The sequence below is a fragment of the Chamaea fasciata genome, unplaced genomic scaffold (genome assembly GCF_029207755.1).
Source record: "Chamaea fasciata isolate MVZ Bird 193981 ecotype frontalis unplaced genomic scaffold, bChaFas1.0.hap1 SCAF_16, whole genome shotgun sequence".
Taxonomy (NCBI): Eukaryota; Metazoa; Chordata; class Aves; order Passeriformes; family Sylviidae; genus Chamaea; species Chamaea fasciata.
The window spans coordinates 1811520-1838153 of NW_027094101.1; the positions used below are offsets into that span (position 1 = coordinate 1811520).

The following is a 26634-nucleotide window of genomic DNA, read 5'->3' on the forward strand; positions in this document are numbered from 1 at the left end:
GTGAGGATGCACATGAGGAATGGCCACCAGCCTCTCCCACAAAGCAGGCACCAGCAGTGCAGGCAGCACGTGGAGCTGCCCTTTCTCCCATTGTCTTTACACCCTTCCACAAAAAAAAGCACCAATAACTACACAATGCAGTCCAAATAAAACTCCAAATATAAGCAAGCTTTCTTTCTATACTTACGGAAAAGATGAGTGCACATACTTTAAATGTTTCAAAATGCAAATACCAATGCAGTAAAAGTATAGTTGTAGTAAAATGCACATCTACAGTGATCTACAGCACAGAATAAAGTCACCCACTGCCTGACAATCTAAACTTTCCTGAATGATACCTTTTTATTTTATCAAGATATTGAACTTGATTTTGTAAATATATACATAATTTAAGCATGTATATATGTCTTTTTTTAAGATATAGTTGAATATAAGTCACGTAAATAAGTATCAAAATTAAATTTGCAGTGGCATGGTTTATCACAAGGAGAACATGTATCTGAGCATGAGAAACATCTGTACTGTGGTCTAATAGAGACTGGGAAATAAGTTGTTTAGGACTTTAGAACCACTTGAAATGTCACCAGATCTCATCTGAAACTCCAAGGTTCACTTTTTTCTTGCCTTCAATAACATAAACATGTAACAGCAGACACAGAATAAAAATATTATGTAAAACTTAAAACAACAATCTTCTCATCTTTCCCTCGAGGAAATGAAAACCACATACAACTTGATGCAATCCAAGGAAGTATTTAATTATTATACCAGTGGATATGATCTAACAGCCTAATGAGACCACTTTGCTACTGGATGTTACAGCCCTGTGAAACATATAGTTAAATTCAGCTGTAACCACAACAATTTGTATTTGGTACAACAAGGCTGATGAGCTGAGCAAACACAACAGGTAGAAGAAGGCAAAGATACAAAACCAATATTAGCCAACCAAGAAAACTAATTTCAATTAAATATAAAAACTAATTTTTCTGTTCAAAATTTATTTCTCTCACTGTTGCACTAATCTGCAGTAGGAAACTAAATTTTTCTGATTCTGAGAAAATGGATATTTCTAATTTCCAAGAACTCTTGTACTGTTGATCCTCGTTTGACATTCAGCAATACTCATTTCATAATGCTCTTTTCAGTGCCAGCATTCCAGCTATTGATAAAGTTAAAGTGCAACTTACGTAAGTTATTTGGAGGAGGTCTGGTCTCCATGTTTTCATAATGCTGCACGTGTACTACAATGTTTAGATCTCTTTCCATATGATCTGTTGTACAAGGACCTTGAGGTCGCATAACATCAGCAAGAGCCCTGAAAACCAAACATAACCAGAATGAATCTGCAAAATCTGTGAGACATTAACAATGTGTTCCAAGATCTATTTCAGTTTGTGATGCAGTCGATCATAATGTCTGCTGGAGAAACCAGCCCCCTTCACAGTAAATGCAGGGAAGTAAATTCATTGTGAGACTTCACACCTAAGGCTCTTTTTTAGGTTGTCTTAACTGTGCTAGAAGTAAAACACATTAGTTCTTTAGGTATCTTGGCTTTGGAGGAACAGAATTTAAACTCCTTGAGCCTTGTCGAGCTCTGCCACTGCATATGCTCAGTAACATTTTGCCATCTTGGTTAAGCCCAGCACCTCAGCACCTAGCCGATGGCTACACCTTTCACAAACTGCTTATCTTCACACCAAGACTGCTAATTTCAAAGGAAATTCTCACACATGCATTTGCAATTAGAACACACAACACAGTGGTCTTCACAGTTTTCATTCAAAAGTGTCACTCAGGTTGAAAAGTCATGTAACTTCCACGCAGAAATCCAGCAAGCATGGAATTTAAGGATTTCTCATCCAGATGGGGAGATCAAAAAAGTCTTTTACTAACTTCTGTGAGTGTCCCAGTCTTTAACATAGAGCAAAGCTTGCCCAGGAACACTCCCTGCTCCTTTGAAGGCAGTTGGGAACCAGGATGAAAGCTTTGTGCTAGCAAAGAGGGAGTAAGCAAAAGGTTCCTCAGTGAGGTCAAGCCCAGCCTGTGCTGGCTGTGCTTGCCCTGCAGGGCTGCAGGCAGTGTGACAGACTCATCCTGCTCTGGTGACTGTGGAAGGACCAGCTCCACTGCCAGGGGCCCTGCTGAGGGGAAGGCCAGCCTTAGGCACTCAGATAAACACACACACCTGGATCGGCCCTGTGGAGCCAGAGTTTCTGACCAAGTTTTAAGCTCTGAAACTCCCAGCGTGTCAATACCTGTGTCTGTGAGTCTGTGCTATTTTTCCAGAGTTCCATAGGAGCAGGATTAGCCCTTAGCTATGAGACAGAACCACCTGCTGAACTACTGTACACTAGGAAATAATTGGCCCGCCTGCAGAAGCTGTTGCCTTAGGCAAAGGAAAGCTGTAGTATGCGTTACCAGTGTCTTCAGGGTTCAGTGCAAATGTTTTCTATTCAGGTCAATGCATCATGGACCATTATTTACCTCCTTCTTGTTTTATTGTTTTTAATTTTTAGACCTCCTGAGCAATTTTTTAAGGGTGTGGACACATTTTCTGGGCACTAGGCCCAGTTTAGTTTTATTTTCTGCAAAATTGTATACAGTGTCCCAGATACCACATCAAGAAATACAAGCTTATAAACTACTAAATAAATAAATTAAATAAGCACATTCCTTGGTGAAAGCCATGGCAAGTGCCACCTAGCTCCCCCACTGTACTTCTGTGACGTTGTGATTTCTCAATCAAGCAGCACTATACTTTTAAATATTAAAAAGTACGTCGTTTCATTTAAGTTACAGAGAGAAATCCTGAGCTGGATCTTGCTTGCAGATTGCTTGGGTACACAGCTGAACAATACTGATATTTTCTTGTGTTTATAGCTAACATTATGTTATTAAAATATTAGTTGCAGTTGTGATCAACATGTTAGAGAATACTCTGTTGATCCTGGAAAAGGTCAGAAGACAGTAACCACATGATTAATGGTATCAGAGTAATGCTCCCATTTGAAGCAGTGCTTATACAGCAGAAATAGCAGAGCTGGCCTACATAGCAGAATAATAAAAATTCAGCAGAAGAGATCTCACAAAGACATGCAGAAATTATGCAAAAGGAAAGCATTATATTGCAAAAACAATTTAAAATAGGTGGGGACCAAAACCATTAATATCTGGTCAATTTATGCAAATATGTCTCTCTATACAGGGGAAATTATTGACATCAATGTTAATTCTAATTCCAGAGGCAGCTGGACACATTTCTGGGAAGGGAAAAAAAGTAAATGAAAGTTCTTAACTCCAGTGTGGGAGTTAAAACTGTGAGATCTAAGTATTTCCCAACTTTGTGAGAGTGCATTCTCAGAAATCCTTTCCTCATTGCTCTTAAGCTGATGGTAAATATTGTTTGCTGAAAACTTCAGATAACACCCTGTAGGATGGCAGATGAACTACTGACTTTCCATGGTAATGCTAAGTTTTTTACCAGTTCAGGGTGGCTTTTTTTCAAATGGTTTTCAAGGAATTACCTGTCCAATTCCTTCTTCTGTATTAAGAAAAGATGAACTATTCACCATCAAGTTCTGTTTTTAATAACAGAGCACCTATACTGTGTTAACCAAAGTTGCACAGTCTTCTCAGGGCAGAATAGCTGATATAACTGAGAGCATGTCCTTATTCTCCACTAATGTCAGAGAGAGTCAAAAACGTGCAGCAGCTTCAGTATCACTGAAGTACAAAGGAAATGCTGTACCTGCATTTTGTTCTTTTAGGGATTTGCCCATATAATGAAATGGATAAAGGGAGGCTTGTTCCCCAGCACGTGAAAAAATCCTTGAACAGATGTTTGCTTTGAAAAATTCCACATAGGCCAGAAGACTTTTAAAATACCTTCATGCATTTGTCTCACCTAAATATAGTCATATAGATTGTGTTCATCATCCGAAGGAATTGTTGTAGTCAGTCCCATTGAAAAGATAAACTTACACAGAGGGTCTTTACCTACACCTCTCATATACTGGATGATTTTTTAAGGAAATGCAAAGTGCAAGATAACCTTCTAACCAGGGAGCAGTATCATTAAGACCTGTGCAGTGATATTGATTGTAGTATTACAAAAATGGAGAAATGTTACCTACATAGGATTTCATGGCCCAGAACTATCCTAGTATCACAAAACTTCAGCATTTCTCTTGCCATAAGATTTTTCTTTTTGGATATGTAATATTGTTTTGGGGTGTTACAAAGCATGTGGAACCAGGCCTTTCCCTTTTGGGTACAAGCTGAAAGAAGCTGAAACACAGGTTATTTCATGAAAGGTCACTTGTCATATTTTGTCTCCAAAACCGGGGCAAAACCCATAAGGGAAAAAATTTCACACATAGGATTCAGGATTCTGGCAAGTCAGGCTATTTTTGGCCTTAACTACATGTCTTTACAAGATCAATACAAGACTTCATTCTTGAGCTCAGCACCAGTCACTTCCTTCCTTGTGAAGGAAGAAAGAAGAGCTCAGATGGTTCACAATATTTGGAAAACTGCTAACACACTGTCAGAGGCACTGTTTTAAAAAACAGGAATTACAGCATAAGAGCAGGATTGTAAACATTGTCCTTTCAGTTCTTGGTTTGTTTGCACATTCTCCAAAGGATTAAGGAAGAAGACAAAGGTGGACTTGTATTTACAGAATAATCTCCTCCATGCAACAGAGGTAAAGCTTTTTCTATTTATTTTTGAGAGAGAATTCTCCACTTGAACTGATGGAGCCTGGCAGGCCCATTGGTGTAGTCTCAAGCAGCAAGAACGTGCTGCCCTCATATGCCTAACAAAGCTCCTGGTCTGCTTCAGCAGGCAGATCAAATCTGTGTCCTCTCATGCACAACACTGCCACGTTCCCTCCCTCTGCCATAGCTCCCTCCTACACCATCTGACTTCCTTATTCTCCTCAAAAACAGGAGAGAAAAGGAAGACCTACTCTGGATACTACTATTACTGCTAAGTCTTGGACACTGTAGCTGAAGGGAATACTCATCTCCTTTCAGCATCAAGGAACAAATTTTAAAATGAGGAGAAAAAGAACCCATGTGAGGTCTGAAATGAAATACACCATGCAGAGTTAATTCTGTACTCCCCTCTCCGTGTTCATCTTCCAGATTTACAGCTTGTGCCAACAGAACGAACATGTCAACAGTGCCATACCTGGCCTGTTTCCTCAAAACAAAAGGAAGTAACAAGATCTCTAACAAAGGACAAGTCTTGACTCTTTTTCTAAAGGGACTTGCGCAATAGAGACGTCTTCCTATTAATTTTTTTTCACTAATTAAATACATTTTCACAATGCTTTTTTAACTGTCAAATATTTCAGGAAAATTCTGTGAAGTTAAAGGACTGTTCTTGGTTTGTTTCGTTATAGTAATAAACAAAATTTAATAAAAGGCAGCTGTATGGAAACTATGCTCAGTTACCAAAGGAAGTTTTCTTTATTAACATTGCACCGCTCTTAGACACACCAGTGTCTTACTTCAACAGCAGATCTACTGACTGCAAGATGAAGTAAAAAGTGCAAAGAATTAAAAAGTGTGGCACAGTTTTGCTTCCTATTTAGAAGTTAATGTTCTTATTCCCACATGTTCTTATTCTCTGTTCGTACTTTGAAATATTTTTAGTAAATCAAAACTGGAAATATATCATTTACATCAGTTGTATTCAGTTGTTCATTTTTCTTAAAATATCAGCCCCCATAAAAAAAAATCAGTTGCCATTATGCATTGTCTTTTTTGATAAGCAATACTATCCCTTTCCTAGGTGAACTTGTTCATAGAAATGAAGGGGATTCGAACGTTTCATGTAGCCATTGATTAGGCAAGGGAAAGGAGACAATCTTAACTAAGGAAATAGATGACAAATCATTTTCTGTGTGTTTCTTGCTGCCAGCCAAAATGGAGTAACACTTAGTACTTTTGCTTTGGCCTACCTAACACTCTCGATGCATTAAACTTCTGCTTTTTAATAAGGTTCAGTACAGAAAAAAAAAGTAGGCGGTGTTCCTTTTTGTTTTGTTTTTCTGATATTGTAGTGATGTTATAAAAGAAGGTGACTATGAACACAGCCTACATATTATATCAGTTGTTGGTACTATTAACTGTTTGAACAGATAAACTATTTTTTAAGTATTGCAGCCTTTTATCAGAACATTAGTAGTGTAAAAGGAGCTAGAATGGAATATTTTAGTTAAACACTCACTTGAGGACTATAGGGTTACTTCAATTCTTCACTCAATGAATATATTTATAGATTTCCAAAGGGATTTACAAATCTAATTCCTTTTCAAATTAATGTTAAATTCATCCCACAATTGGAATAAGAGAGAACTTAAAAAAAAAAAAAAGCTATAGATCTTCTTTTTCAGAACATGACAAGCTATTATGTGTACTGAGTGGGTGACTGTTTTTCCATGTGATCATGACTTTCCAAGTTTCTATATAATCCTGCCTTGAACAGTTTCATGTACAAGATCACAGACGCTGTTAAGTAATCAAGGTAACAGATGACCTTAGCTAAGACCCACTTCAGAAACCTAATCTTTATGCACACATGACTGAAGGATATCAGAGTGATTTTCCAATCCCCCATAATTCTACTGCCATAAACTGAGACAGAATATCCTTCCAGAATACTTCACACCTGTACTTTAGACAGAAAATATTTCTACTCACAGAGGCAGCACCTATTTAAGCCATTATTTGCAGGGATGGCTATAACTTCACTCTGTTCTGGGCATTGTGACTGTTATGAGCCCTCTTTTTTTTTTTTGCCAGCACAAAGACACTGTAGAGAGAGACTGAAGCTAGGGAGAGCTTTTTGCAAACAAGCTCTGTAGATTAAAATTTAAAAAAAAAAAGCTAAACTGTGACCCATTAATTGTTTTTCTCAATTTATATTCAAAATGTCTAAAGGATTATCACACCTGCCTCATCAAAGCCCGTCTTTGCAGAAGTGTCACTGGCACACGCTGTTGACTAAGATTTCTGCAATGTGCTTTTTTCCTTAGTAGTAAAGCACATCGATATCAACCAGGTTACAAATAGCAAATGATAGCTCATGGACTGATGATGCATTTTCAGGAGTATTTCTGTGACTTTCTCTGTTCATTTCAGGATAAGGAGTTAATCAAAAAGTCATGCAGAAACTTCAGTAAAAAATGAGGCTCCAGGTGTTGAGTTGATCTCTTGGACTGTCTTTCAAAGGATGACTCTTCATCTAAGCCTTAAAGATTGTGAGCTACACCACTAGCAGTCAGGGCAAAAGGAAGTTTTCTGCCACACTGCACATCCAGTAGAAGGTATCCTCTCATTGCATTTCATCGCTAAAGTTGCCCAATATGTTGGGATCTATTTAGACTCTTTAATGGATCTGTTTGCCTTTTTTAATGCCTTTCCCCCATCTGCTTTACTTTCATGTGCCTGGGATTAGCATGAAGAATCAGACAGGCTGCAAACTTGACAAATGTGTTATGCCTTGATTTTGAACTGCTGTGACAATCTGGGTTTGGAATATGTTGTTAAAGACACTGGGCTCTGTCCCGAGTTGCCCACCTGCCTATCCACCACTAGGCAGCCAGGATCTGGAGTAGATGGTACACAGCATGCCTAACTCTAGGTGGGGGAGGTTCTCTTTGATATAACTCAGCCATTACACCGTGGAGACAGAGTTAAACACACACACACATATGGATGAGGCAAGACTTTCATATTACATTTTTTTACCTCTCAACAGTAACTGAAAAAATGTTTAAAAATTCTACAATAGCTTTTTCTTTTTGTGTCTTCCTCTTCCCTTCTACCCTGACTCATTTTCACAGCTTAGAAATTTTACAAATAGCTCACACACTTGCAAGGGCTGGAGGAGTAGGGAAGGTCCTGCCAAAATCATTTTGCAGCTGGAGAGGGAGGGTGAGATGGCATTTGTTTACATCCTTCTGTTGAGAAGTAAAAACATTTTCCAATCTTTGAAACTGTTGGAAGAGGGAATGCATCAGGCTTTCTATAATTCAGTGTTGCTGGTTTCAGGGGGGTTTTTTTTGTTTTTCTATTTATGCACAGTATATCTGGGAACACTTGCTGGATCTTGTTAGGGAGAGGGTCAGGCACTGCAGATAAAAATGGACTACTGTCAGTGCAGTTATCCCTAGTCTTCCTCAATATGCATGTTCTGTGATAACCCGGGCTGGGGGCACCACAGGAGCTCTGCTCACCAAAGTTGGTCTCTCTCGGTCACCTCGCAGGGGAATGCAGCCTGCCTGGCAGGAGTTGTTTGTTCGGCAGGGACACACGGGCTCCTCTCTCCTCTCTAGGGGCCGGGCAGGAGGTAGGAGGGAAGGGGACCCTGCTGCCTGGCACTCAGCCTTACCTGGACATGTGCTCCCGCTGGGGTCTGTGTGCCTTCTCCAGCCCCAGCTTGGTGAAGATCCCCACCAGCACCATGACTGCTACAACCCCACAGATGATGTAGACAATAAGGTTGGTTTTATCCCGGGTAGGGTCATGCAGAGGGTCGTCTATGCGGGAAGGAGGCTTCCCAGTGTTCATCCACAACGGCGTCTCATAGTTTGTGCAGGTGCTTTGATCCAGCCTTGTCTTCTTGAACTTGCAGCAAAACCTGAAGCCACAAGTGCCACAACAGAAGATGAACTCCCCCGAGCTGCAGTTAAAGGGGGGGTCCCACTGCCCCATCACGTCAAAGTAGCCCCTGCAGAAGTCTGGGGTGGGAGGTGGCTCGGAGGGGTCTATCTGCTCCCCGAGGCTGGAGTGGTTTCCTCCCGAGAGCACCACAAAGCTCCCCAGCTGCTGGCCAGCTTTCTCCTGAGCCCGACACACCAGCGTGAGAAGGTCCGCCACCAAGTAGCCGAAGAGCAGCCGAATAAAGCCTTCCATTCTGCCTCCCAGCCCCGGCTCAGCGATGCTGCTGCCGCCGCCGCTCGAGCTGCTGGATGCTGCGCTGCGCCAGGAGCTGAACATAAAGGGGCTCCGTCAGGGGCCGGGCGTCCGCTCAGCCCGCGCTCGCCTCCAGCACCACGGACAGCCCCGAACGGGCCGGGCAGGGTCCGCAGCCCCCGCGCAGGGTCCGCAGCCCGGCCCCGCTCCGCTCCGGAGCAGCGAGCGCGCGGCACTTGTGGAGCGGAGTGCGCGTGAGAGGCAGCGCGGGAGGAGGAGGAGGAGGAGGAGGAGGAGGAGGAGGAGGAAGAGGAGGACCGAGGGGTGGAGGTGGCGGCGGCGTGCGGGGCACCGCGCCGGGCTGGAGGAGAGGGGCGTGGAGGGGCCGCCAAGCGGGAGGGCTGAGGCGAGGGCGCTGCAGGGGCGGGAGGAGGAGAGAGGGCGAGCGAGGAGCCTCCCCGCGCAGCCTGGGGCCAGCGTGGGGCGCCGGGGGCACCCACCTTCCGCGACCCCGCGGAGCCCGGCGCGCTCCTCTCGCACAACTCCCTCAGACACCCGCGGCGCCCGCCGAGCCCCGCCCGGGGCCGGGCTGCCAGGGCAGGGCGCGGGAGGCTGGACGGACCCGCCGCGGCATCCAGCCGCCGAGGAAGGGAGATGCGCCGTGGCGGGCGGGCGAGCGCGGTGCCGGCGCGGAGAGCTCAGCCCGTCCTCCGAGGCGGCCGCGTGCCGGGGAAGCTGCGTGCCAGAGACGGGGCTGCCCGCCCGCCTGTCCCCTCCGGCAGCCCCGCTGAGGGGCCGGCCACTTCGCCCTTTCTCTCTCTCTCTCTCTCCCGCTCTCTCTTCCTCCCTCGCAGCCCCTCTGTGGGGCTCTCCCTCCTCGCATCAGCCCCGCCGCAGAGCCGACCCCCGCCTCTTCCCCCTCACCCGCTCCCCTCCATCCCTTACATAAGAGACTTCCCGCCCCGGCGGGCGCTCCCCACAGGTGCGTCTCCAAAAGCGCGGGAGCTCCTCCTCGTCCCCTGCCTCCCTCAGCCCGCCCCGCGCCGAGCGGGGTAAGGGGGCAGCCGGGCCGGGCCGGGCTGGGCGAGCCGGGGGCAGATCCGCGGCAGGAGAGCTTCTCTGCCGATAAGTAGAGCGCTCCTTCTCTTTCCGAGCGCTCCCCGGAGACGCACTCACCTGCGAGGCAAAGGCAGGTGCCGCGGGCGGAGCGGCGCCCATGGGGCCGCACCTCAGCTAAGGCCGGGCGGGAGCGGGCGCTGCCCCGGCCCCGGCGTGCCGAGCACAGGTACAGTGCTGCTCGCAGTGCGTGCTGCCGAGCAGGGCTTGGTCTGCTAAACGTGAGCTGCTCCTGAACATCATTTATTTAAAAATCTCCTTAAAATGTCAGTCAGTTGGCTCCAGAGGACACGGTGAGGCAGCGGGTTGTTTGCGAGATACAGAATTGAAGTAACTTCCCCCAAACAGAGAACTGACTCTGGGAAAGACTTTAGCGATTCGCTCTCCATCCCTGTTACTTAACTCTCTCATCTCTGTCGTTTGGTTCGGCGGTAACCTGTGCAAGTAGCAATAATATTTTCCTGAATACTATGCTGCCACCAAATGTAGGAAATAAGCCCACAATGGCGTGATTTAACAGTGCTGAAAGGCGCTTCCCTTTCCCCGGGGGGCACGTCTGGGAGCGCCTTGCCGTGGCCCCGCGGGCTGCCCTTGGCTCTGGGGAAGGCTGGTGTGCTGGGGCTCTGCCGTGCCAGGCTGCCCTCCCTCTCCCTCTGCGCCCCTGGCGCTCTTCAGGAACTTGGGCCAAGTCCGTGTGGAGTTGTTACACGGTAAATAAACGGAAAGGTGAGGCAGAGGACAAAGCAGACGTTTGGAATCGGAGAGGGCTGCAGTTAGCTAATTGCGATCCTTTGCCTTCTCTTAAAAATAGACTCTGAGTACAGTGATGATTCCACTGAACAATTTGACAGTAAGCCTGGCATCTTTGCCCAGGAGTAGGTTAGAAAGCCCCTTTATTTCTCAGCAGAGAAAAACAATCAGTCCCAGCCAAAAACCAGCCTTTCTGGGTTTTAATATTTAATTCTTAAAACCTCCACCTCATCAACATCCCCTTTCAAGTCTCCTCTGAAATCATATCATTCCTCCCTTGTGTATACTTCTTTCTGCTATTATTTATTATTTAACACTTTGTGATGCAGTTTGTGCTGAAAACACTGCTCAAAATGAATTTTTCCCATACTTATTATTTCATCTAGAGACATTTATGGTCCAGTCTGTCAAGCACTTGAGATTATGCAAGTTTCCCTTTTGATTTGATGGCTAAAAAGCTGCTTAAATATTTTGGATGATTAATGCTATACGTGTGCGGAAACAATAACATCCAAAAGGGATTTATTTCGTGGGTTGTAAATTCTCAGTAAATATGATACAAGTTTCTTGTTTTGCTCAGTTCCTAGGGTTTTCCTTAAGAATTCTCCTACGAAAAAGAAGCTCAAAGGATTTAGGCTAGAACCTGACATCTGTGGGACTCAGGTCCATGAGATCAAAACTCAACCATAAGTGGCATGTGCTTTGGAAAAATAGTGAACTGATGTTGTTCTAGACTGGGGCACAAAACCTTTCTACTGGACCTGTGGCAGTGTGCTTTAATGGCTTCTTAGCATTTAGTTCTAAGAACACCTGCATGACCAAAATATAAACCTTTAGTTACAACGATGGAAATAAAAGTAGTTGAGAGAAATTAGTCTTAGACAGTATTGAGGCATATCTTGGGTCATTGTGTGATTTTATAAAGCTTTTCACAAAAAAGTCAGTCAATAAATGTCTCATTTATTTCAGTTGTGCCTAACAAGTTGAGAAACATGGAAGATTTCCCAGTTTCGCACCATCATCTTCCACCATCAAAACTTCAACAATTTCAAGACTTCTCTTTCTGACATTGCTTTAAGGCAAGTAATAATTACCTACTTATCTATAGATTTATCCCATAACGAATGTTCTTTGCCTCTGAAGTAACTGAGAGGATATATATTTCAACCTGAACCTACAGACTTCTCTTTACTCAAGTGCATATCCATTTAATTAAGTGGAATTCTTATTTTAGGCACCAGCCGTATACTAAATTCTTGTTGTATTTTCCCTCTAATTTCTTTGGCTTGTTTTCACCAAGAAAATGTAGATCAATGGCAGTGCTTGTGGTTCAACTTTAACCTAGAAAATAGGCACCTTTTCTGGTAAATTCAGTAGCAATGTATACTCATGTCACGTGGAAGCTATGTTTCTTGAATTCTGTGTGGAATTGTACATAGGACTGATTCTTGCAGGGTTTTTTATGAAAATAAGAGAGTCTGAAAAAGAGTAAAATTAGGAGAGAAAGTCAGTGAGTTAACCTGAAAATGTTCAGGTGGTGGCAAATGTGAACAGTATAGAACAATTAGACCATATGGAGCAATAGCAATTATTATATTCAAAATTCTGTATTTAATTTTTGTAGGTAACAACAGTGTTGGGGTAACCTTTGAGTATTTCCCTGGGACTGATTACCTGACAGGGAGAATAGTCCTTTGCTGAACACTGAGTCAACAGAGCTTTCTAGCCAATCATTAATTCCCAAGAAATGCCCTATAGCTCAATCATTATTATTAACAGACATTCCAGAGCTGTGAATATCTGTCAAAAAGAGCACTAGACAGGCCTGATCTCAGACAGTATTGATGTGAAAGGTATTTTGTGATAAGAAATGTCATGTGGAAACTGGAATGAAGCAGTCAATGTCTGTTTCTTTGTTTCAATTCATGCTGTAGTGGCGTGTCTGGATGTAGATACAAAATGTTTTGTGCCTGGAGAACAGAAGAGGTGATGATTCTTCTGTGCCAGGCCAAGTGGCAGCAGGTTTGCAATCACTGTCTTTAAAAGAACAGTTCAGTGATGGAAGATGTCTGCTGGGCAGCACTAGGAAGCTTGAGACCTGGAAATGTTTTAGCAGATACGAGTTAAAGAACTCTTTCAAGAAAGAGTTCAAGAGGTATGTTTTACCAAGGAGGCTACAAGTGACATAAGGTTTATAGATACTGAAAAAGTCCTATGATTCACAGATAGTGTAAACACCCTGAATCACACAGCACAGAAGTTTGTTTTGAACAGCTCTACATTCATGAATTCATGAAGATCAGACAGACCCATTTGCTTCTACCAAGTTCTGTCACTGCTCTATGAGCAGTGTTCTTCCCCAATGGTATTAGTCTTGCTGGGTGCTTAAAATGCATTTGGTTTTAGTCACATAGGAAACACTTCATAAGCCTTTGCTCTTTTAACCACTAACTGCAATCATTAGTATATCGGTAGAGCAATGTGTGAAATCCAACCTGCAACGTGTTGATACTAAATACACATCTGCTTTTATAAAAAGTCAGCACACATCTTCTAACCTTCTAACTAACCTTTCCCTTTTCATTAGAAAAGATGCACATACAGACTAGGACAGAAGCAGCTTGTTCTTATGATTTCATGGATCCATAGCAATTTTAACAGGAACATCTCAAAAACATTGAGCACCTCTTTGTTGTTGTCATCAGATCTCAAAAAATACACTTTGCACGTAGCAAAGGGATCACCATCAAGAGATTTTAATGAGCCGAGGCACTGCATGAATGAGAAACCATGAGAGACTTGGTTTTATGGCTTACTGAGGAGAAATATATAATTTATTGCAATTACATAATGTAGAAATTACCTTTATAACCTAACATTTTCTCTTCAGTCTTCTTGTAAAACCTAAACTGTAGTAATTTCATGGGTTGGGTTTTGAGGCAGGCAGTAACAGCAACCACATTTGGAGTGGACTTCATGAAATCCCAAGAGTTCTTGTAGCTCCAGCTTAATTCAAAGGAAATTCAGACAAAATCAGATAAATGCAGAAGGAAAATAGAGTACTTGCAAATAAATATACAAGAGGAAAAGCATGTATAGTGCAAATGTCTTCAGTATACAGCAGTGGGAAAAAAGTGCCAACACGTCTAAAGCAGCTTCCAGCACTGTAGCTGAAAAATGAGCTGTGCCCTCAGCTTTGCCTGTTGCACAGCTACTGCTCTTATCCTGAACAAGAGAAGTTGACAGCCAGTTTCTCTCTTTGGCAAAACTGATGTTACTTTTGAATTGTAGCAGTATTGCAAGTACCTGTGAACAAGGTACGTGTCTGCTTGTTATAAATTATACTGACATGGAATTTAGATCTGGAATGATTGGGGATTACTGCAGCTGACAAAGAAGGTTCTGCAGATCATTGCAAACCTGTGCCAACAAAATCTTTATCTTGCTAACAAAAAAAAAAAAAAAGAGGGGGGGAAAAAAGGCTACACAGGATCAAAAAAATTGGAACTGCTTTTGTATCTTTCCAAGTGAAAAGAAAACCACCTTTGTTCCCATGAGTTCAAATTTTCAAGGCAGAAAGGAAGCCTTTCTAAACAGGCCTAAAATAGCATTAAAAATTGTCAAGGTTAAAGTGAGTATCATAGGCTGTATACTGTGCCTGAGCATAGAGAAACTGTTCTTAGATATAGAACAGGACACATAGGAGAGAAAATTTTCTGATCCTCTGCTGTTTGACCCTGGCATATGTTAGACCAGTTGAGGAGCAGATCTAACCAGTACCTCTTCTAAAACTCCTCAGCAACTGAGATAAAGAGGAAGACAAGTTTAGCCTACAATGTGCATTCTTTGGGCCTGAAACCTCCATGGATGGTGGGCAGAACAAGAAGTCAAATCAATGAATCAGTTAAAGTCTGCCAGTTTCAGCACTAATAACCCTCAAGGGCTATAGAAGTGAGCTGTAAACCTCAGAAATTAACAACTTGCTCTTCACAGAAATGTAAAGTTGCTGTATTACTTAACAAGTAAATATTTTAGCCGCCATATACTTTGCATGTCTTCCAAAGTGTTCTGTCAAGCAACCAAAATCAAAAATTCTTCCTGAAAATTAGACCTTTCTAGTGTGCTTCCCTGATAATAAGCTTTAATGATGTCTCCCTGTATCACTGTCACAACATGCCCATCAGGAGCTTGATGTATTTTGAGTCTTACATATAGTACTAATATATAGATGCAGGAACTTTCAGATTTATGAATAAGAAAATTTCTCTTGACAGTTCCATTTTTAAAGGATGCTAACTGTCAGAAAGATGCTCAGGATTTTAAAATGCTAAGTCACGAGACAGATTAAATAAGTGGTACAAAGTAACAATGGTCAGAGTTCTGTGATACCCTTTTAATATCTATGACACAGTTAAAAGTGTCAGGTGATGCTGTCATCAGTTTTCAGGTGGCTGTCACATTCATTTATATGACTGAGGGCCTGGCCAAGAGTGTCAGATGTGGTTGCCAAAGGTTACCACAGACCAACTCAGTATCTGCTAAATTCAACAACTGTCTTCTCACTGATTTAAAATGGAAACTTCACTGCCCTGAGTGATTTTGCTCAAGAGATACTGAATAATCACAGCTCACATGAAACCACCAGATGTCTGAGTGGTCAGTACATCTGAAAACCGGGTCACATATTTGAAAGCCCAATAATGAACTCAGAAACTAAATTTAGGCCCATATGTTGGAAAGCTGTTGACGTGCACAAATACACACACAGGTTCCAGACCATGCTTTTAGGCAGATGGTAGCAACTGTCCCTTCTTGACTCTACTTGACAGCCAACTGTAAAGAGCAGTGCTAAAACTGGCTCCAAAGGGATTTGCTCTTCTGTCCTTTAGCATGATAGCCAGTGAGAAGAAATAACCTATCAACCAGTATACTGACAGATGGGTCAAAAACCCAGGAAGATTTCAAGGTGGAAGAGTAAACGCCGCTCCTTATGTTTTCTTTCTAGACAGCATTCTGATAATGCTAACAGCATTCATCATTGATAGTTCTGAACACAGTGCAATTCTGTTACACCTACATAAATGCAATATCTATCTAGAACATCTGTCTAAGCACTCTGTTATACTATCTTGAATGAAAAGGCATCAATCTAATTTCCTTGCTCTTTGTATAAAGCCAATATGTAATGAAAATTTAATGCTTAGAGTAAATAATGTGCAGCAGAACATTTTTAATAATTTTTTTTGTTTTGTAGCATATATTTGCCTCAAGGTATTTTTATTCTTGAGAAAGTGCAGTGATCCCACAGCTGGATAAATAATACGACAAATAAAAGGATTTTAACTGCATTGTGAAATGCACATCAGGGAGTCTTCAGAAGTGCTGCAAAAAGGTGCTGACAGCAGATTCTTGTGGCATCTTTTTGTTGTAGTGTTTACTTAAATCAGCAGATTATCTCTAACCTGCTAAATATAATCTAATGATAATAACATACTTAGAATATCTGTTCTCTAATACATGTATTTTGGAGATTATTGAAGAGTACAATACGGTTAAACACACTTTTATGACAAAACACTGGTATCTGAGAGTACACTTTCAGAATGGATTGTTTAATCTATAATCAATATTTGCAAGTAACTGAGGAGTAAAATGTAAAGAAGACGTGAAAGGAATATTTCAGTAAATTATGGAAATAATATATACATGTGTATACTTACATATATGGTTACAGATATATACACACAGAGAGACACATCTATAGGGCCAGTTGTAACAGAATACTTGGCAAGAGGACAACTCACAACTTTCTTGGGTGTGTGTGGGAATTAGTCTGTCATTCACTCCCACACACCTGACAGAAAGCTGGCCTTTTCAAAGGCAATTTTGTAATTTCTATACACCTTGAACCCTTAAATGGGATTTTCCAGTTTAACAAATTCTCCCTGCGAATTTAGGATCGATCTTCTTTAAAAAGAAAAAATAACAAAATTTAAAAGGAAATTGCTCGTAATTTCTAGGCCAACTGGAAGAGTTGACATGAGCCTTGATAATATGATTAACAAAGAGATAATTTAGATGGCTGAACAATAGATCACTTCTCTATATAAACAATGCAAATATTTCAACACATAAAATGACCATAAGAGAAAAAGAGCAGATATCTCATAGTACCCAATTATCTCACTTGTTTCTGTCATTATGTTTAGCTCAGGTTAACAAAAAGAGAAGAGAAAACACTAAAACACTTGCACAGCAAGATCAGAAATAGATCGTCCATGTAAAGGATGGAGGATCAAGCCTGGGTCCAGTTTTCAATTTTTTTTGTCTCATTGCACCAGATGTTTTTAGTATTAGGTCTGTTGTCGATCAATAATTAATTATTGATAGCTGTATGCAAAGTCTTGACTCATTATTATTAACAAGAATATTAGCATTAAATTCAATTGAGTGAAGACTTCACTCTAAGGACCAAGATTTTATATGTTCATTCTCACTGAGATGTTCTTGATAGGACATAATATCCTGTTTGTTTCAATGGGGCAATTTTATAATGCTAGTGTTCTTCATAAGGAAAGCAAACCCAAAATCTAACATTAAAGGCTGCAGGAAAAAAAAGATACAGGAAAAGTTAAAGACAAAACTACCAAGGCCACAGTCTGATGCTCATCAGGTGAGAAAATGTAGAAATATTTAAGGAAATAATATTTCCACATACAATACAGCTTTGAGCTCCAGTGCATCTGCTGTATTTTCCTGCAAATGTATTCAGCCAGCTCTCAGGTGTCTCTGTGCATCAATCCATGGAAGCCCAAGGGAGGCACGTTCTGCTGGCACAGGGATGAGGAGAGCTCTCTGGCACATACGTTCAGGGAAGCTGCCTGCACTGCTGGGGAAACCAAGAAAAATCAGCAGTGCATTCATCAACTCTTGTTTCCACCTCCCTGCCTCCATCCATCCTAAGCATCTTCTCTGTGCCCTGTGTAAGAGGATGAGGGCTCCTTCTCAATCCCTTCATGACCTTTCACTAACTCCAGCTGGAATTTTCTGGGACAAAAGAAGGGTCATCTCTATACCATGTGCAGATACAATTTTCTTGGCAAATGACATACAGCTGTGGAGTTGATTCCCTGAGGAATCCCAGCTCCTTAGGAATAAAATGTAAAATCCCTTATTTTTACTTGCTTGTTCAATAATTGTAATAATAGCAACAACAACAACAACAACAACAACAAAGCCTAGTCCCTCCTGGGACTCAAGGAGAAACTACAGATCCTTTACTGTGGTTACACTTAGAACTTGTAAAGGTGTTTTGATACCATGGTGATGAACACAGCATAAATGCCAAGATAGACGATGGATCCAGCTGGCACCTCTCCCTCCTCCCCCACACATCATGGTGTTCACCACAACAAGTTTATGATTTTGTCCTAAAAATCTGTTGAGTCCTGTTGGTCTTTACGAATTTACTTGCAGAAATCACAAAATGCTCTCTTCATTTTGATTTAGTCTAGACTGTATGAGAGGTGCATGATTTTCCTCAGAAATGACACCCATATGATATATTGTGTTGAAAAAAATCTTCCTCTAAAACCCTAACTGATAAATAAATGTGAATTCTCCTTCTTGGAAAAAAAAATTATATACCTGTCTGCTCAGTCAGTTTAGGAAAGTTTTCCTCAGGATGGTATTATTATATTTGTTCTGGCGAGATTTATGGTTCAGAGGCTTAAACAGAAAGTCCTCTAGGTTAACTTCTACCTTGTACTTTTTCTGTTTACTTGGATTTACTTAAGGATGAGGGGGCTTGATTTTTTTTTATCTAGAAGATGAAATAAATACTTGCTAGACTAGGTTATGTAAGAACCCAGAAATATTACAATTCTCTTTTCTTACAGGAAAGGTGTGAAAAATAATAACAGTCTCATTGATTCACTAAATCTTTCTCAAGATATTTACTAACTCTAAGTTTTAAATAGTAAACACTGCTGTTTTAAATTTATAAGGAGGTATGAGAAAAGACTGGAAATTCTAGTACCAGCCTGCTTATAATATAATCATTTCTGGCTGATAGCAAGGTAACAGATGCTTCTTCAGGTCAGGGTTTCCCAACCTGTTCCTAGGCAAGCTTTCCATCCTTTTTCACACTAGCTGGACTTCAATTACTGTGGCACATCAAGGGCATGAACAGCCCACGTGCAGATCTCTCAATCCTTTAAAATGCTCCGTGGGAGGGTCCCTACTACAGTTTAACAGTACTGGCTTAAAAAATTGCAACTGCACAGGAATGAAATTTAGTGTTAAACAAATAGTTTGTTCAGCCCCCAAAAAAATTGTTGGAGAAAAACTTAGGGCAAACAGAAGTTACAGTTACAGTTTGCCCGAAAATAAATATGTAAATCAACCTGGTTTTCAGTTGTTTGACCTTCTCTGGGGACAAATTAGTCCTGAAGGTTTTTAGAGAAGCAAATGGAATATTTGCTTTCCCACATGCCTGTTCCAGCAAGGAATGCAGTGAACTCCATCTAGGTAAGCTTGGAAGTGTAACAATGAATGCTCTTTTGCTAGAAGTTCAGCACTGGAAAATTCTCACCACTTCACAATTCTTTAATACTTTTTGTAGAAATTATCATAGATAAGACTAAATTAGATTAGAATTGGTTGAGAATTGGTGAGTTTAAAAGGAAGTGACATAAATATTGTTGTGAAGTGCAGCTTGTTGATACAGTATTACATCACATTTTGTACATCAAATAGGCACACTAAGGTCTTCACCCACTGAATCCAGTTAATCACAGTTTTTACATATTATATACATATTTTGCATATGTATACATTATACATAGATATGCCTTTTCCCCAAAGTTAGTTGCTCTGTTCCAAATGCCTCATTTTATAATGTTTTTTCCATAGTGCTTGTCTTGGAGTGCAGATTCAGATACATTATTATATTCTTCTTAGCATGCTGAGTTCTTATGATGTTTAGAAATATTGTGGAACTGCAAAAAAGGCACAGTCAATTAATTCCTTCATTTGAATAATTAAACATTTTAAATACTCCCTCCATACCTTATGTTCAGCTCTAGATATATTATTAATAGTAACTTGTACTGTGTGCTGCAGGAGACTGTCAGGCACATGATTCTTAGAACCTGGGGAGGAGAACATTTCTTGGCACTATGAATTTACCTACCCAGTGACAAAGTTGTCTTGTTCTAATTCAGACGTGTTTCACACCGCAGTAATTACTCCATATGAATGTTGTGCTTTTATTTTAATGAAAAATTCAGCACAGTTAATTGTTCCAAAAATTTGTTACGGTTGATGAATCCATCCAATTGCATTCAACAAAAATGCTTATCACACTTCACTATTTTTGAGCTGTTTCTGGTTTACCACTCATTCCAGTACCATGGTCTATAAAGTAAGTGCACAGGATAAGTTAATGACTGTGGGTTTGTGGCCAGACTCTGTGTTGGCAAGTGGGTGTGGTCAGGATGGCTAAAGAGGGTTTGTTCCATCTCTGGGGTGAGGATGTCCCTACAGGTAAACAGCCTCCAGCGTCCCTACTCGGTGGATTGGCATTGTGCCATTTGCTGACCCTCGGGCCCACTCTGGGACAGTGTGCAATGTCCACCATGCTTTTTGAATGAGCCTGGCTATGCCTCATAGCAGGAAGGTCTTAATTCCATCTGATTGTAATGCTAGAATGTCTGAAACAGAAATGGGTGGCACAGTTTGTTTTGCAAGGAAACTGGGTTTATCAGCCACAGAGTACTTTTGGAAGGGTTGGATGTAGCATCTTCTCATTTGTAGCCTAGTGCTGTACACAGCCTTGTGCAATTCCTTACTGTGTATTCCTGCAACCAACTGGTAAACATCAAAATGGTCTTTAAGGCTTCCAAGTCATCTGCAGAAGAGGCACTTGAGTTAATTTCTATCTTTTGCCTGATGTACAGGGGACATATCTTTATTGTGATCATCCTTCAGCAAATGTAGGAGTGGATCAATGAGACCAAGCAATATTTCCATGAATAAAATTTTACTTCTGCCTTGTTTCGAAACCGGAAGAAATTCAAAGAGTGGGAAAGCCACTTTCCTAGTGTCAATTAGTCTGGATTTTTGTGCTTGGACATTGGACTCTGTTACATTTGTAACAGAGATTTAAAAAATACTGGAGCATTAAAAATTTGAAAGAACACTCTGGGAATACAGACAGTGTTTGCTGTCATTGGCTTAGTTGTTATGAATAAGTACAACTGGAAGGAATCTGAAAAAAATCATTGCAAACATGGGGAAGGAGGCTGGTAGTTGAAGTGAAGGGTAGTACAAAACAGGTGAATCACATTTGCCTTGTAGGGCATGCAGCCTTTTCCTCATCTATTATTAATTTTAAAAGTAGAAGCTTTGTGGTGCATGTAATGTCTTCACTCATAAATCAGCCTCCGTGTACCTCTACCTGTGTCCAAACTTTTTGTTATCTCTTTTTACCCAAGACCTGTAAAACACCTACAGATCTTTAGACCAGGAATCTGAGGGAAGTGGAAAATGTAATTTATTGCTGAGATAATACTGTTGAAAAATGGATCCTTCTGGCTATCTCATACAATCACTAATGAGAAAAGAAAGGTCCTTGAAACTCTGAGAAACAAAAGTGCTAGACACAGCTAAAAGAGAGTCCACACTGAAACCTAAAAAAAAAACCAAAACCAAGTACTATTTAATTTTCAAATCACATTTCTTACAAATTAAAGTAAGAGGTTTGTAATAGCGATAATTACCTATTCAGCATCCTTCATCAGTCCCTGAACCAATTTTCTTCAGTCATTACTTGAGTGAAAAAAAAAAATACTTAAATGGGTCATTTATGGTTAAATTAATCTGTGTTTTTCCCGGAGTACCTCCTTTGTTCACCTCCAGCTTTAATTACTGAAAAACATTTTGTTTTATAGAAATCTGTGGCAAAATAGATGCATCCTTCATAGTCATCCTATTTCAGGAAGTTCAGTGACTGCTACATTAGTGACATCACAGATGGTAAAGTCAAATTTAAGATCTACTTCACATGCAAAACCTGGCACACAATATGAGTGAATACTAATGTGTAGAAGAGTTCTATGAAGAGTTTAGAGAACATAAATCATTCTCCAAAGCAGCAAAGATTCTCTGAACCACTGATGCAATTCATTAGGCTATATTTTGAGGGGAGAGTAGTGGCAGAATGGGACTCAGGAAGGCAAATCAACAAGATAAATTATTTGCCTGATTGATGTACAACTACCTTTTCCACTTCAGAAAAACTAAGTGGAATCTCGTCCACCTAGAGAACATTTCTGTGGTGTCAAACTTCACTCTGTAGCAGAAGCTGCATCTTTGCAAAGTGGTATGACAATGGGTTCTGTTTCACAGGTTTTTTGTGGTCACTCTTTTTTCTTCTCAGAGTCATCTGACATCACTGTTCCCTTATATCCAGTTTGTTATAGCCTGTCCGCTGGTGATGCACATGTGCTTCTGAGAAATATATTCGGTAAAAATTTAGGTGAATAAAGAAAATTCACCTTTTCTGAAAGAGGATGGAATCTCTTTATAGAAGGAAAGAAAAAGGAGGTATCAGGTTTTTTCAAAACACCCAAATTGCTTGTATGTCACCTGTAATGCAAAAATTAGTTTTTCCAGTCTGGAAAAAAAAAAAATGCTTTGAGCAAGGAAACAAAGAGATTCATCCAGTGCATATGCAACACATTTTGGATTAACCAGTGTAACAGGAAAAGACCAATGCCCTTGTTGCATGCCTAGTTGGAAAGTATCAGAATGCTGTGATTGTTTATTGAAATTTAATAATTGAAAGATGGATTTTTTTTTTTTTTCAGAAATAGGGATTCTGATGGGAAAAATCTGGAGAACAGTTAAGTCAGAAATTTCTTAGACAGTTCAGGATGGGGTGGCAATCAATCACAAATATTCTGCATAATTTTGGAAATGGATACTTCAATTGAAACACCAATTTTTATTTTTTTTTCACTTCCTCTAGCCCCGCTGGACTCCTGTGCGATTTTTCTCTGTCTAGCAGTTTCAATACAAAATCATGACCCAAATATCCGTGACTTCTCAGGAGTAGACACTGAATGTGTCAAAGATATGCAGCAGCTCAAATAATTCCTCCTAGTCTGGCTCTCATTCACTAGAGTCTTTACTAGTCACGACTTCCAAATTTGCTGGTAGCCCAAGTCTCAATCACTCAATGAAAGCTGCAAGTTCTTAGTGCACCTGAAAATGAAATCTCAGGATAGGGAATTCTAAAATCAGTGGCACCTTGAATAAAGTAGAACTCTTGAATATTTGTGAGCACAGAAAATTAACAAGACATCTTAAAAAATGAGCAGTAGCTCTAGATAGAACCTGTATCTGTGTCAGAAATTGGAATTCAGTGTGCAAAACAAATTGAGTTAAATAGCGTGTTTAACTCATTACATCAACTTTTATATCTCTCATAGTTACAGTGATTCAAGGAATATATTACAGGTTTCTTGAACAAATGGAGCCTGCCCACACTTAAATGAGTCAGATAAAAATCAATTACATTGTGGATTTTTAGCTGTGGAAATAACCAATGTCATCATTGTTCCCTTCCTAGCAACAAAATATTGGTCCTGGTCAACCAATCCTTTTGAGCTGCTTTGTGAAAAATATTTTTTAATATTTTTGTTATTATTCTGTAGGCCCTTTGAAAATGGAAGGCCATTTGGTACCAAGGCCAAGTATTAACAGAGCCTTTTTTTTAACATTGCTAGCACTCATTGCTAGCAGTAATTCATTTCTAGTGTGATAATTCATTTTTGTTTGTATTGAACATCAGATCTCATGTTTTACCATATTCTGTAATGTTTTAGGCTCAGATTGCTAAATTTACTTGTAATGGCACAGCCATCCTGGAGTCTCACTCTCAGCAGTGCAGCAGGACATAGGAGTGCACTCATAAGAGTTACTACTGTAGCTTTTCAGAACTTACTGATTTTTATCCATTAGCTGTTCTTGGGGAAGGAGAGGAGCTGTATCCCATGCCAAACCTTCCAAAAAGTTGCATCTGCTATGAATGCTGTCCTGTTCAAGGACTTACAGGGAGAAGAGATTCTTTAAAAACAGACAATACATTGTATGCACTATTTGTTTTTAGTGTGAGTAAATCCATATTCTTTCTAAAAAAACACAATTATATGTGATCCTTTTTCTATCATCAGGTTTTATCAGTTTCCATTATTTTCTCCAGCTTATCCCTCAAGGACTCATATATATCAGCAGACACTGAAAACAGATGTTGATACTGCTGTGTGTGTTGTTTACACCTCCAACTTTCATTGGATTCCCTGAATTCCAGATGGCACATAGTCATTCTATTCTATATATAAGATTAAAATGGTTTCGTTTCAAATCTGCATGTCTGTCTGTGCTTTGTAATTTTGACTCCAATGCCTAGACCAACCTTGTTATGTCCTTTTCACCTTTTGTACTCTTCCAGTTTTATTTTTTGTCATCTTGTCATTTGCTGAGATTAGAAAAAAAAGATTCCCATTCTTCAACCACTGCCTTGGCTATTTTGCTCTTTATTTTAATTTCTCAATAGAGATAGTAAATTTTAGAATCATTTACTTGTTTTATTAGTACTTTATCTAGGTCTCTAAAGGTGCATACAGTCTTACTTTAAACTGCAGTAAAATATGAGGTAGCATGCCTGTTACTGGATTTTTCAGAACTTCCAAGAACTGTAAGTGTTGGCAGCATGATCTAAAGCACACTTGAGTAAGTCTTACAAGATGTGGACTCCACAAATCTGCACTATTGTATTCACAGTCCTTCCTAAGCTAAACCTTATATAAGAATTTGATCTTCAATGCCCACATTTCCCAATTTTAATCTCTTATTTTCAGTATAGTGCATGCCCTCCCAGAATGGTACATTTCCCTCTGTATGTTCACACTAACTTTATAAAATTAGTAAAACTCTCAATTTATACTCTATAAATAAGAGGAGACACGTGCTACTGTAAATTATTTATTCAGTGCCATTATATTCATGACACTCTGTAAAACAAATCAAGTCCTATGACAAAATTCTGATGCTTTATCTAGGCCCAATCTGGAATGAGTCCATGAAAATCTATAATTAAACCAACATAGATCTGTAGTAACTTTAAACGACTTAGTCATAGTAAAACGAGTTTAGCTATATAGCATTTGGTCCATGAGCTTGGCTTCAAAAATGCATACTTCAAATTTGGCAGAGTAAAGGAAGCAGGAGAGAGCTGAAATCCCCCTCCTGCACACACAGTCCTGATTCTCAGTTCTCACGTTTATAAGCAAATGTTCCTTTATTTCTGCAGATGAAAACACTTCTGCACTCAGGCTGTAAAATCACAAGAAAATGTGTTTAAATTACAAAATTAAAATTTCTCGTGGCCTCCTCATTACCGTAAGGAGTGCTCAAGGTGATCTAAGATCAAAGGATTCCATTTGAAGAGGAGGCAACACAGGCAGGCTGCACGCTCACCATCATCATCACCTAGAAAGAGCTGAGCATCCCGAGGCTCATCCATGACCCATCCTGCAAAGACATCAAACACAGTACTGACAGCAGAATTTTGTAGAGGAGAGCACCCTATACATGTCTAGAAAAAAAAAAGGAGCTGTGAATTACAGACTTAGATAAATCTAGAAGATTTTACAATCCCCATCTCTGCCAGGTCTGATTCAATCTCTCAGGCATGCATAACTTGACAAGAAGCATGGTTGCCTTCAGCAACATATCCAGGTTAAGACAAAGGTAATTCAGGTGTTGATCACAATCTCATGTCCCTGTGCTCCAGAACCACACTATACCGCCGTGCTAAAATAACCTGGGTTTTTTGGCCTGATCTTGATGTGATTTCACTTGCAGAATTAATCCTGAATTTAGCTGAAGTCATGCGGCAGTCATATATTCTGGTTTATAGCTGCTCAGCCCTATTAAGCAGATGAGAAGAAAATGGAAAAGAAACAGAAGAGGTAAAAAATTTCTTTGCATGACTGAGCCAACTGCTCTTATATTAGCATGAGCAGTTCCACCAAGAGACCGTGATCATCTCTTCCTACGATGGTGTTGGGATATTTAGATAGTCTGCACCTGAGACTTAAAAACGCACTTTAGTTTTTTATTTGCTTAATATACCACATGCTGCCTCATAAAGAGGGGAATTGACAAAAACTACTTAATAAAAAAGACTTCCCCTAGCGCTTTCCACGTAATGATCATCAAGCAGTTTACAAGTAAACTGAAGAAGCTGTTTTTACTTGTGGATAACACCCACATTTTACAGATGGAAAAGCCATCTAGCCATAGGAATGCCTTTTAGCTGACAACATTAACCTTACCTAGCACGTTGCTGCAGATTTCACACGATGAATAGAGGCGTTCACAACTCTGCATGTTGCACCATGCAGAATAATGGGGTCCCGACTGTTCAGCTGGGAAACTGCAACCGTATTGTTTCCTGTATGGCAGGGTCAAAAAGGGATTCTCGGTCAGAAGAGATGAAGAAAACATCGCCTTGTAAGAGTCGGCCATGTATTTCAGTCATGCCCTCCCTGTGTAGCTTGGTTCTGACAGAAACAGGAACGGCGCGGGCCCTGCTCCGTGCCCGCCACAGCGCCCACAGCCACGGGCAGGGCAGGGCAGGCCGAGCCGGGGCGCTGACCGCAGGGAGACACTGGGCCTTTGCTCCTTCTGCTGCTTCTGCGTAACTTTTCTTTTTCAGAGAGTTGCTGGCGATACCTAAATCCGGGAGCACGTTTAAACACTGAGGAAA

General features: G+C 40.6%; 1 protein-coding gene across 1 annotated transcript in view; it reads right to left on the reverse strand.

Moving 5' to 3' along the window:
• SHISA9 (shisa family member 9) overlaps positions 1-9109 on the reverse strand; it is a 175599-nt gene extending 166490 nt beyond the window's left edge. The window contains exons 1-2 of the mRNA XM_066198385.1: positions 8407-9109; positions 1191-1318 (exon numbers count right to left, since the gene is read on the reverse strand). Of these exons, the coding sequence (XP_066054482.1) occupies positions 1191-1318; positions 8407-9014 (736 nt within the window). The 5' untranslated portion in view covers positions 9015-9109. The remainder of the gene's footprint in view (positions 1-1190; positions 1319-8406) is intronic.
• Positions 9110-26634: the final 17525 nt, after the last annotated feature.